Source organism: Garra rufa, chromosome 19 (genome assembly GCF_049309525.1).
Source record: "Garra rufa chromosome 19, GarRuf1.0, whole genome shotgun sequence".
Classification (NCBI taxonomy): Eukaryota; Metazoa; Chordata; class Actinopteri; order Cypriniformes; family Cyprinidae; genus Garra; species Garra rufa.
In genome coordinates, this window is record NC_133379.1 from 23,086,694 (window position 1) to 23,102,197 (window position 15,504).

The following is a 15,504-nucleotide window of genomic DNA, read 5'->3' on the forward strand; positions in this document are numbered from 1 at the left end:
TTTTTTCACTATATCTAAATCCATTCTGCACATTTTCCCTTAAAATCTCATTGTTAAGACAAACAAACCAATTCTTCATAATGGTAAAGATCATGTGCTGTTATAACATGTGCATTTTAGTTAAGGCAAATGAGACATATTTAAAACCAGACCATATTTTGTCATCTAATTCCGTGTTTTTATGTCAGATATTTTATTGGAGATTTATTTATAAATCTGTCTAAACCAGGTCTCAACTTGATCACCATTGTTGGACTGAAGCCAGAGACCACGTATGAGGTCAAGATATCAGCCATCAACGGCAAGGGTGAAGGAGAGAGCAGCCCTCCTGAGAGCTTTAAAACCCAACCTGTCCGTAAGTGCCTCTCTCTTTCTGTCTTCCTCTCTCTTTCAGCCCTCTTTCAGTCTCTTTTTCATATGACCCTAGTGCTCTCTTTACCCATCAACCCCCCCTCCTCAGTGCAGCAGCAGACCTCACTACCCACAATGCATCCCTGCCCTGGACCCTGCTGGATCTCACTCCCAGGAGATGCATTGCTTGTCCTTTGCGTGTGCTTTTTGTACTTACTATATATGTGGATGTGCGTGTTCATTTAAGTGTGTGTCCATGTGTTTAAACAATTTCCTCAAGGCCTTCGTGTCACTGCAGCCTCTCACCTCAGCAGTGCTTCCCAGTGATGTGGCGCTCCTCCCCCGTCCGTACGGCTCTTCTGCCACTGCCAGCATGTGCCAGGCAACAGCTGTGTCTCATGTCTACTGAGAGCCGTGTGCTCTGTTAAGTGTCGTCCGTGTTGATTGGGCACTCTTCTGTAGAGTAGATGATGAAACCCTCTTTAACCTCATATCCACAATCTGATCAGGGCTAGACTCTCAGAAATTGTAATATAAATAATAATATCTAATCTCCATGAAGCTGGAATATTTTGCATTTGTACAGCAGCATCATTTGAAGATAATTCCAGATGGGATTTCTCATGTTTAACTAGAACTAGTTTGATTGCTTTCGCTCTAATATACACTAGTGGCGCTTTTCCACTACACAGTACCAGCTCGCCTCGGCTCGACTCGGCTCTGTTTGGTTTTCCACTGTGTAAAAGTTGTACCTGTACCTCCACAATAGTACCTGGTTGTCATAGCGACGCTGCAAGAAACTGCCGTGATGTAATCTTCTACGCGACACACACCCGCTGTCTGCACCTCCTCGTTTGACCACGGCGTATTCTTCCGAGTTGCCATAATATGTAATGGATTGGATATGTCACGCAATCTCTGGCCAAACTTTTTAAAAATGGCGTGGTTATTCTGGATACTATTGCTGGCGCGTGCAATGATGACGCAGTGAATAGTGACGATTCTCTCTGACCAATCAGCAGTCTGCTGTGTTTTCACGTCACATTTTAGTATCGCCTCAGCTCGCCTCAGCTCGCTTGGAACCTCGCCGGAGGTGGTACGAAAAAAAGTACCTGGAAGCCGGTACAGGTACAACTTTTACACAGTGGAAAACCAAACAGAGCCGAGTCGAGTCGAGCCGAGGCGAGCTGGTACTGTGTAGTGGAAAAGCGCCATAGGTGTGCGATGAATGTAAGCCTGTTTCTGCCTTAAATAGAAATAGTAATATTAATATAAAGGATCTGTCTATAAAATAGACTATTTATCAGAATTGATTAAATCTTAAAGGCACAATATGTAATTTTTGCCGCTAGAGAGTGCATATTCAAAACAAACAACAAAACAAAGGCGTAGTTTGATGACGCCATGACTGAGTATGGAATCATGGGAGTTGTGGTCTTCTTCCCCACAGCCGATGCAATCCGGCAAGAAATTATGTTCATGGATGAGCTTATATACTAAAGTTTTACTAACGTCGCTGTAGTATGAAGCAGGGTGATACATTTGAGTGTGTTGAAAGTTTTGATATAATGTGACTGTGCGTTCATCACCTGTCTAATACAACATATAACAAAAACAGTGTTTCCATGTTTTCTACAAAATAAAACTGGAAATCGAGGGTGTTTGATGTCATTGGCAGGCGACGCAATGAAAGGTCTGTTACACTACTTAAATTCTTATTTCTCTGGATTTAAACATTCTTGGAAACATTTGGGAGTAATGTAAATACACAAGTCAACTAAATATTGAACACTATTCTAGTGGTTTTTTGGACATTTTAATCAAAATAATCTTACATATTGTGCCTTTAATTGTAGCTGTATTGCTCACAATCGATTGTGACTTTAATTTTTCATAATTATAACATTAAATCTTAATTTCACAAGATTTTTAAAGCTCACAATTGTGACAAATTCTCATAATTGCGGTCCATAATTGTGACTTTGTATCTCACAATTTAGTCTTTATAATTCAGAGTTGTGAATGGTTTTAGTTGCAGATGTTTATCTCTTAATTCAAACTTTGTACCCCAATAATTGCAACTTAATATCTCATAATTGTGACATAGTTGTAAGTTTTGTAGCATTAATTCTTAATCTCACAATTGCACCTTTATATATCATAAATATTTCATAATTTTGACTACATAACTGATAATAACAATTCAATTTTCAGAATTGTGATTTTATAACTCACAATTGCAACTTTATATGTCACAATATCACTTTTATATTATTTTAAAGGGTTAGTTCGCTCAAAATAATAATTACTCACTCTCATGTCGTTCCAAACCTGTAAGACCTTCATTCATCTTCAGGACACACATTCTTGTAGCTTCATAACATTACAATAGAACCACTGAGAATACTTTATGTGCACAAAGAAAACAAAAATAACTTTTTTCAACAATTTTTCTCTTGCGTGTTAGTCTTTGAAGCATGTTCGCGAGAATACCACAGCGATGCGTGTGTTGCTGCTGACGCAGGAGCTGGCGTTCTGATGTAGAACGTCCAACTTTCTTAGTTCATTATCTGTCAATTCTGGTTCAAATAAGTAAGACTGGGCAAAAAATTGCAAGTCATCCTCTCTGTCGAAATCTTCAAAAATGTTTCTGAAGATTTTTTTATGTACAGTGTAAATAAGCTGCTTGTAGACACGCATGCATTGTGGCACTCTTGTAAACGTGCGTCGAAAACTGACATGGAATAGAAGTAATTGTTGAATAAAGTCATTATTTTTGTTTTCTTTGCCCACAAAAAGTATTCTTGTAGCTTTATAACATTACGGTTGAACCACTGATGTCACATGGATTATTCTTTAATGTCCTTACTACCTTTCTATGCCTTGAACGTGTCAGTTGCATTGCTGTCTATGCAAGGTCAGAAAGTTCTCGGATTTTATCAGAAACATCTTAATTTATGTTTGAAAGATGATCGAAGATCTTACGGGTTTGAAACGACATGAGGGTGAGTAAATAATGACAGAATATTCATCTCTTTAGGCTTATTTTTTGCACTTAGGTGGAAACAGGCTTTCATAGCTATATAAAAGTGTAGTAAGGTAAAATTTGAAGTTGGTTTGCAGTGCTTGATTGACTCTGTGTTGTGGAGCTCTCCACATTAATGAAACATCATCCATATTTATATTTCGCAATGTAGTTTTCAAAATTCCTACAAATCTACTGGTTTAATTACTGCGTGTCAGACGAAGCCGTTGGCTCAGAGTGTTCCACTTAGAAAGCAGATTAGAAAAGTCAGTTTGCAAGAAATGTGGGATGAGCAGAAACACAGTTCGAGTTTGATTATTCAATTTCCTTCTGCACTCGCAGGGATTAAGTGACTAAAGTTTAAATTGCAGAAAAAGTCTAATTCCTTGTCACTGTATTAATCCAATTTATTGATCCAATTCAAAAGCACTTTGTAATAACATTACAAAAAAGGAGTTACACAGCAATAAGCTCGATTCCCACTGGAATACCCAGAAGCGTACAAAAATGGGTGAAAAGCTAAGGCTTGTTTATTCTTCTATTGAGAGTACAATCGCTCATGGCAGGAGTGAATTGCTCCATTGATGTAAGTCAGAGACAGGCTGACATGAATTCTTACCTTACTTTTCTTATCTTGTTTCATCTTTGCTTCGGCACCCTGTGTTTTCACACTCCCCACATTCGCTCTCTCTCCTGCACTCATTTCACAACAGTTAATTGGGTCACCCAGTTTTGCCACTTTGGGACTTAACAAGCCATTCACATAGTATATCCTAGCCAAATGTGAATCAGCAAGGTGATTTTTTCACCGTTTCATAGGCTGAACCCCAAAATGGCAAGTTGGGATTGGCCACCATTTTATTCATTCCTGTTTTCATGTTCACTGCTTCTTATGGTTCTCATCATGTTTTCCATCTTGTTTTGTTCCACTGGACATCAGGCTCCTCTTTCGAAAGTAAGTGTTCCATCTCTCTGCTCTCTTTCTTTTGCATTTCTGTTTGTTTTTCCATTTGCTTCCATTTCAACCATTGCAACACTCCTGCCAAATCCACTAGTAAGCCTTCAGAGAAGATAGCAAAGCTAGAATATAAAGTTAAATACTCCATGAAATGGGTTATAGCGTGCAGTTTGCTTTCCTGCGTTTGAAGGAAGTTGTATATATAGAAGGACTCGTCCTTTTTTTTGAATAGCCAGTAGGCTTCACAGTCATGAACCCTGATTGGACCTTGAGAGAAATGGCATTTATAATTTACTGAGAGCCTTCTACAGCATTTGATTGGTCAAACATTATGAGGAGTGTAGATATGGACATGGATTCATGCATTTCATGGGGTCGTATTGAAAATGAAATGAGTATTTTTTGCTTCAAGTGGACTTGAAACTTTCTGGGGGATTTGAACTGAATTTAAAGCACTTCACAGTAAGTTTTGATAATAGCCTGTGCTTTAAAGAACTGTGGCGACTCACATTATATCTGTTGTTGCACTTTCCAGATGGAATTCCGTTCTATTACTCAAACGAGGATTAAGGTTTGCAATGAGATCATTTAGTCCAGTAAATTTTCTTTCCTTCCAGTCCTGGAGGCTCAATTGAGAAAATTGCTTTTTATCCAAAACCTACAGTAAATATGCACCTGGTTCAACTCAATTATGCTACATGGAGCTATTAACACTTGATTAATTGATTCAGGTGTGTTAGGTCATGGCTTGAAACGAAAATTTGTCTAGGCTCCCTGGGGTCTGTTGATGAAAAGCCACCGTTTAAACTTATATGCTGGCATCTTAGTATAAAGAATAGTCATTGGAGTGTAGATTTTCCTCTAGTTTTTGCAGTTTTCTTTCCATTTTCTATTACAGCACTAAGCTACAGTACTAAATATTCACAGAGGTCTCAAAAGAATCTATTTATTTCACACTTGTTGGATAGTCGCAACCTCGTTGGCCAATGTTGGTGTTTAATTCATGCTTTGTGTGAGAGTGATTGCTTTGCAAAAAAGCAATTTTAAAACAGTCGAACTGTAGAATGACTATTGCTTGTTTATGCAACAAAAAACAAATAACATTGTGATGAAGCTGTCGCTAATTTAATTGTCAGTATTTTCTTGTTGTGGCTCTCTATTGTTCTCATTATCCTTGACAGGGATCATTTGACTGCGGAAGCTTTCTCATGATCATTACACAGCAGAATAAAAAAGAGGCGATGGTCGAGGCAGAGACCGTATATCGTAATGGTAGTCTGATGTGGTCGCGTTCAGACGAGATTGATGGCGGTGACCATTCTTTCTCTGGAACTATACCTCCGTGAATTTAAGAGGTGATTGGCGGGACAATGATCCAGCACTTCAAACACTTACTGATCATTTATCAATCTGCACATGACAAAGTGAACCGCCGGCAGCATCGGCACTTGTCAAATTATGGCTTCACAAATGTGGTGACAGTCCAGATTGGGTTTATTTGTCACGAGTTTCCAAACCAAAGCGAAAATTTCTTTTCTTGTAATTATTCAGAAGAAATCCTAACAATAGCAGAATGTTTTTTGCAAGCTTTCTTTGAATACGAACAATTATAATCAAGTTGTTTGTTGTCTGAGAAACAATGAGTCTTGCTATATCTAGGGCAGAAAATGGCTTGTTAAAACAATTCACAATTCACCCAAAAATGAAAATTCTGTCATTTCTAGATTTACAACTTCATGTCATTCCTCTATGCTGTTATTTTCTCAATGTCCTTGCTTAAAATAATCTTTCACCAACCTAAACTGGATTTCAGGTCTCCTAGGCTGGTCTTTTGACTGATTTTAGACAGGTTTTAGGCAGTTTTTGGAGGTCCAGTAGACTGGTTTTGGTGTTTTGGGGGTTTTTTTACCAGGTGGAAGTTTTTAAAGATTTTCACACTCATTTTTCCATACTTAAAGCCCTTTTCCACTGCAGGAACTCTAACTAGGAACTAGGTACTTTGAAGCGGTATTCTGTGTGATTCCACCGCAGGAACTAGGATCTAAATAAAGTTCTGGATAGAAATTTGCTCCTCAGAAAGTCTCTGTTCACGAGGTAGTGCTTTTTCAAAGGTCCAAAAAAAAAGAATTTTGAGGGTAGGACTTGGGCGCAGAATATGCTGATTGGTTGAGTTCACGCAGCAATGTATTTCAACCACCATTTATTTGCATAATTTTTAAAATATTACCGTTATTGTGTCATTAAATGTACTTTTGAGAGTATTTCAGGCGAGAATATAGTGTATGTAAAACGTGTTGTAAAAAAGCCAAAAAAATAACAATTTCGATTTCATGGGGACTTTAAACATGTTCCATAGACATATTTAATTTGAGACATGCTATACTGTTTGTCTTGAGAGTCAGTAATACCAATTCCACTATTCCTCATTTAAAAACATATTGTATGACTTCAGAGACTTGAAACATAGTTTATGAGTCATTTTGTAGTGCCTTTGTAGCTTGATAGACTGGTCACTATGTACTGCCATTGAAAACAGGAAGTCAGAAATTATTCCGAATGGACAAAAATAACAGCATACAGCTTTGGAGCAACATGAAGTTGAGCAAATAATGGTCAAATTTTTACCTTTGTGTGAACTATTTCTTTAACAGTTATGGAACTATAACAGATGGACCTCATCCATTATAAAGCAACAGTAAGTGTGCAGTGAGTAGTTTGACGTAGATGGAGCGTCAAGTGAGATGTACGGTAGTGCTCTCAGGTGCGTGTCAGAGATTTATCACCAGAGGCCATCCCGCAGTCTCAGCCAATAGAGTGCCCAGAGCGCTGGAGAAAGAGAAAGACAATGACAAAAAAGACCAGTAGCGTGACTGAGACTGTCTCTCCTCAAGAGCCAGGATCTGTGCCTCTGGCCTCCACAGCCTGTGGAAATTGTAAAAGAGCACTATATAATTCACATTACTGCGGTATGTGCTGCAGGGATGGGTGATTCAAAGCACGAGAGCTCCCTCTCTATTTTATGTGCAATGAGCATGAATGAAGAGGCTGGGATTGTGTATGGAGATGGAGTGATGACAAAGCTGGCTAGGCCTGTCACGTAAGCGATAGAGGCAAGAGTGATGGGCACCTCTGGGAGTTTTCTGATAGATAATGCCACCTCTGCAGCTCACTGCAGTAGGGTCATCTCGGGTGAAATATTCACAGAGACGAATAGGGACTCTTTCCATGACTGCGTGCCGGGCTTTCTGATTGCTAGTCTGTGCACTGGTCACCCCGCTCCCTGAGGGCACGTAGACTTCACCGATAGAGCCTTTCTTTGATATGAATGCGATCGCCACGGACCGCGAAGGATCAGAGAGCACCGCGGCAGGGACTGTACCTATGGAGACCTGCAGTGGAAATGGCCTCTGATCTGAAAATAGTAGATTATAAAAAAAATAAAGGAGGTCAACTCAAAACCCAACGCTGAAGTCAAAGGGAAAATTCAGGCAGTTAACCTACTGTTTAGAAAAAAAAAGAGAAGATAAGTGTACCACTGATATAACAGTTCCCTTCCGGAGCGAACTCTACGCTGCGTCCTGGCGGACACTATGGGAACTGCCTTCAGCATGACCAGTTCTGAAACAAGCTATAGAACAACGACAGTGAACTTGACACTGGCCGGCGCCAGCCCGTGACGTCATCAACAGGCGCCTGCTAGTATAAAAGCAGGTGCCTGAGAGCACAACACCATCTTTTTGTCTTCAGAGTCCTCCGTTCTAGCGAGTGAGTATAGCATATGAGGAGTTGATGTCTGTCATGGACCGCGCGGCTACCCGTTTAGAACTTCAGTGGAAGCCCGCTAGGGAAGAGGCCGCCCTGGGCAGACTGGACGAGCGGTTTCTTCCCGGCTATGACAAGTCAACTCCCGTGAGCCTCCCATTCCTTCCTGATCTGCATAAAGAGATCGAGAAGGCATGGGACAGGCTATATTCAGCCCGCATTCACAGGCATCAGCATGTGAATTATGCTGATGTCGAGGGAATGCTGGAGCGTGGATATGCTTCGATGCCCCCCATTGAGCAGACGTTTGCGAACTATCTCTCAGCGGGAGGGACATCGACCCTGAAGGCTCCGACCCTGCCTTCTAAGCCGTTGAAAGAAACATCTCGGCTGAATGGTAGGACATATGCGGCAGCGGGTCAGGCTGGTGCTGCTCTGCACACGGTGGCGGTGTTGCAGGCGTACCAGGCCGATCTGCTCAAAGATCTGGACCGTGGTCTGGGGCTTTCCCCGGAGGAGGTGGCTGAGCTGCGCCGCACCACAGACCTCTCTCTGAGGGCCAACAAGCAGACAGCGACCGCGGTGGGCAGGTCCATGTCGGCCATGGTGGCCACAGAGAGACATCTGTGGGTGAACCTGGCGGACATCGGGGAGAAAGAGAAACGTTTTCTCCTCGATTCGCCGGTTTCGCCCTCTGAGTTGTTCGGCACATCCGTCGAGGCGGTGGTCGAGAGATTCAGAGAGGCGAAGGCGCGCTCGGCGGCTTTTAAGTCATGTATTCCTCGCCGGTCCACGCCCCCACCTGAACACCGGGGAAAACCAGGCCCGTCCTGGTCCAAGGGCCAGAGACGAGGCCAGGTCGCCAGTGTGGCCACTCGGGGCCCTCCCCCCGGGAGGAGTCGGTCCCAGAGGAGGCGTGATGCGTGGCATAGGAGAGGGGATCTAAGGGAGACGATCCAGCGCCGGCGTGGCGGCAGGCCTGGATCGGGCACCTAGAGTCTCCTCTCCGGGTTCCCCTCACGTCCGTTCGGCTACCTGCCCCTTCTTTTTCCCCCTCGCAAAGACTCTGGGGCTGGGCCGATGATGAGATTGATACTCAATCTGATGGCCCGGTATGTGAACAGTAAAGACACTTTTAATAAAAATATTCAAATATGTATGTGTATGTTTTCTTTTGTCTACCAGCTCCGCTTGGGTGATTGCTATTGCAGTTTTCGAGCTCCTCTTGAGTTCTACTGCCACCAAGTGCCGAGTGTAGCCAGGTCTCCCCTCGTTTTATAAAAGAAAACAGTGTGTAGAGACCTCCACTCGTAGAAATCCCCTCTTGGGTTAAGCGTTGCCAGGTTTGAAACCTCCGCTAGAGTAAGCTTGGTATAGACATGATTCAACATACATATACATACGAGAATATGTAATAAAACCCTCTTGAGCGTTGTCAGGCTGCTTCAAGTGAAAAAAAAAAAATCGCTCTGCTGAAGCCTCCGCTCACTCAAACCCTGCTAAGAGTAATACTCTTTTTGCATGAGTGTCAGGTACCTTCCCTGTGTATTTTCATATACACATATGTGAGACCTCCACTCCTAGGAGTTTGTGTGTAAGGGTGAATAGAGCGTCGTCAAGGCTCCCTCTCTGAGAGAGAGATGTTTTACTGAAGCCTCCGCTCTCTTTAAAAAGCCCCGCTTTTAAGTAGAAATCTTATATATTTGGCTGTTAGGCCCCATTCTGGGCCTCGCTAAATTATTTCTGGTATTGTGACTAAAACCCAATCCGCCAGAATTGAGTGTAGCAGGCCTAGAAGGCCTCCTCTCTGTGAAGTCCTCTGTAAAGAGAGACATATAAAGATAATACTTCTTAGCGTTGAATGTAGCCAGGTCATTCTTAGACCTCCATTCATGAGAGCTTTTTACTGGGTTGAGTGTCGCCAGGCTCCCTCTGTGTGAGGTATTTCTGTTAAGCCTCCACTCCCCAGAAATACAGGCCGAAACATAATATTGCAGCTCTACTTTCTGTATATGATCCCTTTTCGTGGACCTGTCACTACAAGCGTTGAGTGTAGTTAGGCCTCCCTTCCTCGAGAGGGTGTGCATACCAAGGCCTCCACTCGATAGAGCTTCCTCAGCTGAGCGTCGTCAGGCTTGTTGCGCTCGAGAGAGCCTGTAACCATTAAAGCCTCCCTCGCTGAAAGCTCCGCTTCCGGGTTATGCTATCGCCCGGGAATGATACAGGTGTCTTCCTCGCGGAATGTTTAGAGCACCTCCTCAAATCCACGTTGGTGGTGTTTACTCACGCAAGTTGTTTTGAGCATTCCCTAAAAACCACGTGAGTGGTAAGTGCACTACTTAGGCACTTCACTAAAATCCATACTTATGGTAAGGATCCCTCCCGTAAAGGCAGGGTCCTTTTTCAAATCCTTTACGGTTGGACCACGCAGGGTAATCCTCCGTGCCCATTTTCGAGTTGGTTCCAAAACCCTTAAGTTTTTTCAACTCCTTTGATAAGCACAGTGTAACAGGTCTCCTCTCTGTCACAGCCAACAGTACTGAGACCTTCACTCTCACAGTTATAGCAGCTAGCAGGCCCATGGGTGCCTCGCTGACTATTTTTTGGGGGAGTGCTGTCTTCCACTCACCAAAAATTAGTGTTGTAGGCTTCTCTCTCTAGAGATGCAGTCTCGGAGCCTCCACTACACAGAGCTAGGTGATAAATGCTATTTTTCATTATTTGCTCTACTGTGAGTATCTGCCATTTCTTGAGCGTCGAGTGTAGTCAGGCCTCCCCTCGCTTAGAGCGTTTCACTTGAGGCCTCCACTCTGAAGAGCTTCCCTAGGGAGAGCGTCGTAGGCCTCCTCTCGCTTTAGAGAGTCTTTCTGCTGAAGCCTCCCCTCTCCAGAAGCTCCGCTTTCAGGCTTTGCTGTCGCCTAGAGACTGCAGTCTGGTGATCCTCTCGCTATGCTCTGGGCACCTACTTAAAACCACATTTGTGGTGTTTACTCACGCAAGTCCTTGAGCACTCCTTAAAATCCACATGAGTGGTAAATGCGCTTACGCATTTTTCTCAAATCCACATTGGTGGTAAAGGTCTTCCCCCACTGGCGGGTCCTTTTCTAAATCCTTTACGGTGTGGGCCACGCAGGGTAATCCTCCGTTCCCATTTCTTGAGTTGGTTTCGTACAAAACCTTTTTAGTTTTTCCAACTCCAATCCAGATAGCACTGCTAGCAGGACTGAGTGTCGACACCTCTTCTGGCCTCCACTCTCCAGAAGAGCTCCACGAAGGTAATTCTGTCGCACAGGCTATTCAGTCTTGCGGATTACCTTCAGGTTAGAGTGTAGATAGGTCATGAGACCTCCACTCTCAGAGTTCTTCTTTGCTAAGCACGGAAGTGTGTCAGGCTTCCTCTCTCGAAAGCCTCCACTCTCCAGACTCCACTCAGGTAGTACTGTCGCATAGGCTATTCAGCCTCGATGAACACCTGTAGTGTTGAAGTGTAGTAGGTCATGGGACCTCCACTCTTAGAGTCCTTCTGCTGCCCGCAGAACATTGCCACCAGACTCCACTTAGGTACTGTCGCACAGGCTACTCAGCCTCGCTGATTACCATCAGTGTTGAAGTGTAGTTAGGTCATCAGACCTCCACTCTTAGAGTCTCCCTTCTATGAGGTGTTGTTAGGCTTCTTCTCAGAAGCCTCCACTCTCCAGACTCACTCAGAGTCCTTCGTTGCCTCCAGAGATTCACTAGAAATAGGCAGTCCGACTGCACGGGCTATTCAGCCTCGCGGACTACCTCTAGCATTGGGTGTAGATAGGTCACAGACCTCCATCCTTAGAGTCGTCCTCTGCTGGGTGCAGAGTGGTACCAGGCTTCTTCTTACCAAAGCCGCCACTTTGCAGAAACTCCACTCAGGTAGCTCTGCTGCACAGGCTATTCAGCCTCACTGACTACCCTCAGTGTTGAAGTGTAGATGGGTCACGAGACCCCCACTCTTAGAGTTTTCCTTTGCAAGACACAGAGTGCTTTTTTGGCTTCCTTTGAAGCAGTCACTCCTCTGAACTCCTTGCAGGTAGTTCTGCTGCACAGGCTACTCAGTCTCACTGACTACCTCCAGGTTTTGAGTGTAGAGGTGCCACGGCACCTCCATTCTTAGAGTTGCTCTCTGGAAGGCGCAGAGTGTTGCCAGGCTTCCTTTCGTCGAAGCCTCCACTCCTCAGAAAATCTCCACTTAGACAGGTCTGTTGCACAGGCTATTCAGCCTCACAGACCATCGTCAGTGTCAAGTGTAGTTAGGTCATGAGACCTCCACTCTGAAGATTCCCTCTGAGCAGAAGCTCCACTCGGGTAGTTCTTGTTGCACAGGCTATTCAGCCTCACTGAATACCCCCAGTGTCGAGTATAGATAGGTAGCCGAGCTAGCCGTGGCAGGTCACTGGGCCCCAGCGACTCTCGCTGAAGCAGGGGTGATTTTCCTTCTTGACTCCTCATTCAGTCAGTTTGATCACTTATCCCTCGGCATGGCAGCGTTGGTATAAACGTTCCCATAGTGTCCGCCAGGACGCAGCGTAGAGTTCCCTCCGGAAGGGAACGTCTAGGTTACGTATGTAACCCCTGTTCCCTGAGGACAGGGAACGAGACGCTGCGTCTCGGGGCCATGCCTCGGGCCCTGCACAGACCTCCGTCCGACAAAAAGATGGTGTTGTGCTCTCAGGCACCTGCTTTTATACTAGCAGGCACCTGTTGATGACGTCACGGGCTGGCGCCGGCCAGTGTCAAGTTCACTGTCGTTGTTCTATAGCTTGTTTCAGAACCGGTCATGCTGAAGGCAGTTCCCATAGTGTCCGCCACGACGCAGCGTCTCGTTCCCTGTCCTCAGGGAACAGGGGTTACATACGTAACCTAGACGGTTTTTAGTATATGAAAAACAAAAGGAAGGAATTTCACAGTCAGTAGGCAACATAAAAAGTATGTTTTGTTTTGTTGGGGGTTTTGTTAGCTATTTAGTTTGTTTTGTTTTTGTTCATTTATCAGACACGTTTATCCAAAGCAACTTTTTTCTTTTCTTTTCTTTTCTTTTCTTTTCTTTTCTTTTCTTTTCTTTTCTTTTCTTTTCTTTTCTTTTCTGTTGCTTAGCTTTGCTTTGCTTTGCTTTGCTTTGCTTCGATTTGTTGGGTTTTTTGTTTGTTTGTTTAGTTTTTGTTCGTTTATCAGGCACTTTTATCCAAAGCAACTTGGATAAACTTTTATTAAAAGTTTTTTTTTTTTTTTTTTTTTTTACTTTGTTTTTGTTTGTTTATCAGATACTTTTGTCCAAAGCAACTTTTGTTTCATTTTGTTGGAATTTTTGTTTGTTTTGTTTTCGTTCTTTTATCAGACACTTTTATTTAAAGCGATGTGGATTAAAGTTTATCAAAAGCAACTTGGAATTTTGTTTTGTTTGGTTGGTTTTTTGTTTGTTTGTTTGTTTGTTTGTTTGTTTTGCTGTTTTTATTGTTTTGTTTTGCTTTAATGTTTTTGTTTGGTTATTAGACACGTTATGCAAAGCAACTTTTTATTTGATTTTGTTTTGATTTGTTGGGGGGTTTTGTTCATTTGTTTTGTTGTGTTTTTTTGTTGTTGTTTGTTTTGTTTTTGTTCTTTTATTAGACATTATTTTATCCAAAGCAGCTTGGAAAGATGTTTATTAAAAGTGACTGGGACTTTTGCTTTGTTTGGGTTTTTTGTTTGTTTATCAGATACTTTTATCCAAATTGACTTTTGTTTTGTTTTTGTTCTTTTATCAGACACTTTTATCCAATGTGACTTGGATAAAGTTTTATCAAAAGAAACTTTGACTTTTTGTTTTGTTGGGTTGTTTGTTTAGCTGTTTTTTATTGTTTTGTTTTGCTTTAATGTTTTTGTTTGTTTATTCGTTTTTGTTTTTGTTTGATTTTGTTAGGGGGTTGTTCGTTTTGTTTTTGTTCTTTTATCAGACACTTTTATCCAAAGTGACTTGGATAAAAGTTTATCAAAAGCTACTTGAACTTTTGTTTTGTTTCGTTGGTTTTTTCAGATACTTTTATTTTGTTTTTGGTTGTTTATCAAACACTTTTATCCAAAGCGACTTACAAATAAGGACAAGCAATTAATATTTTGTTTTGTTGTTTGTCAGGTAGTAATATTTATAGCTTTTTTAGTCATTATTGATATTGTTTTACATATTAATTTTAATTTAATATTCATGAAGTAATTTATTCAATAGTTTTCAATAATAATTAAATGTTTTAAGTAAGCCACTTATTCTAAAGTGAAAGATATTAAATATTAGACTATTAGACAACAACAATAGTATTATATTATTTATTAATTATATTCATTCTGAATGTTTAGTAATAATAAAAAATAATATTAATAGTTTTAGTTCTGCTAAATATATTAATATAACAAATATTACAACATAAAACTCACAAAAATTCAGACTTCAAATAACAATAGTACGACTACCTTTACTACTAAAGATTTTTATCAGTAGTTGATTTAGAATATTATGCTTTTAAAGTTGTAGTCTAATGATCATTGATAGTTACTGTTGTGTCAAAAATAAGAAATAAAACAGTTCAAATCGATTCTGCAAATCAGTTCTTTCACACATAAACATTACAATCTGTACTGTATTGTCTCAAATACAACCTAACTTGTACAAACAAACCTCTTTATTAACACATAATGCAATCATAATGGGGCACGGAAAGTAGACTGTAAAACAGTTTACGTGGCACTTCGTCAGATTGTGCTCAGTTATTTAGTACTCCTGAGAGATGGTTTAAACTAGGTCTATTGCCTAGCACATCTGGTGGTTCTCAGCGGTTTCTCTGCTTCAGTGCTGGTGAATTCATCTCTCAGAGATAGAGACACAGGCCAGCGACCTAACAGATGGTCCACATCCTCAGGTAGAGTTCTGGAGTGCTTTAATTGTGATCACCGCTGCAACGGCATTAACACCCCCTTCATTCCCCTTGACATGAAACATTTACGATATTATAATCCTTATTATTCCGCAGAGCAATTTTCTTCTCTGTCTGAGACGCTCTGTGTGCTTTGAACCTCGGCCTCTGCTCTGTGATATCTACAAAGCACTACACAATGTAACTGCCCCACAGTGTTTCATCAGACCACAGCGGATAATACAGTTCCATTTTAGCATGTACTTTTTTCATCTGCAGAGCGGTAGACCAAATTGAAGAACAGAGCAGTGTTTTGTGAGATCAATATGCCTGCAGTTACTAGTTGTATGCAAGTTAAAACACTGGAAATGAGAGAGAAAATAGATTTGAGCTTGTTAATATTTTCTTGAAGCTAAAATAAATCTGCATTTTTTTTTTATCGATGTGCTGTTAAAGGGATAGTTCCATTCACCCAAAAATGAAAATCATTTACT

The 15,504-nt window shown here is 41.8% G+C and overlaps 1 protein-coding gene across 6 annotated transcripts in view; it reads left to right on the forward strand.

Annotated features, from left to right (window-relative positions):
- The window catches only part of ncam1a (neural cell adhesion molecule 1a), a 293,753-nt gene that overhangs the window by 240,096 nt on the left and 38,153 nt on the right, over positions 1–15,504 (forward strand). For all 6 annotated transcript variants that reach the window (XM_073824852.1, XM_073824853.1, XM_073824854.1 and 3 more), the window contains one exon: positions 230–355. In XM_073824852.1, the coding sequence (XP_073680953.1) occupies positions 230–355 (126 nt within the window). The remainder of the gene's footprint in view (positions 1–229; positions 356–15,504) is intronic.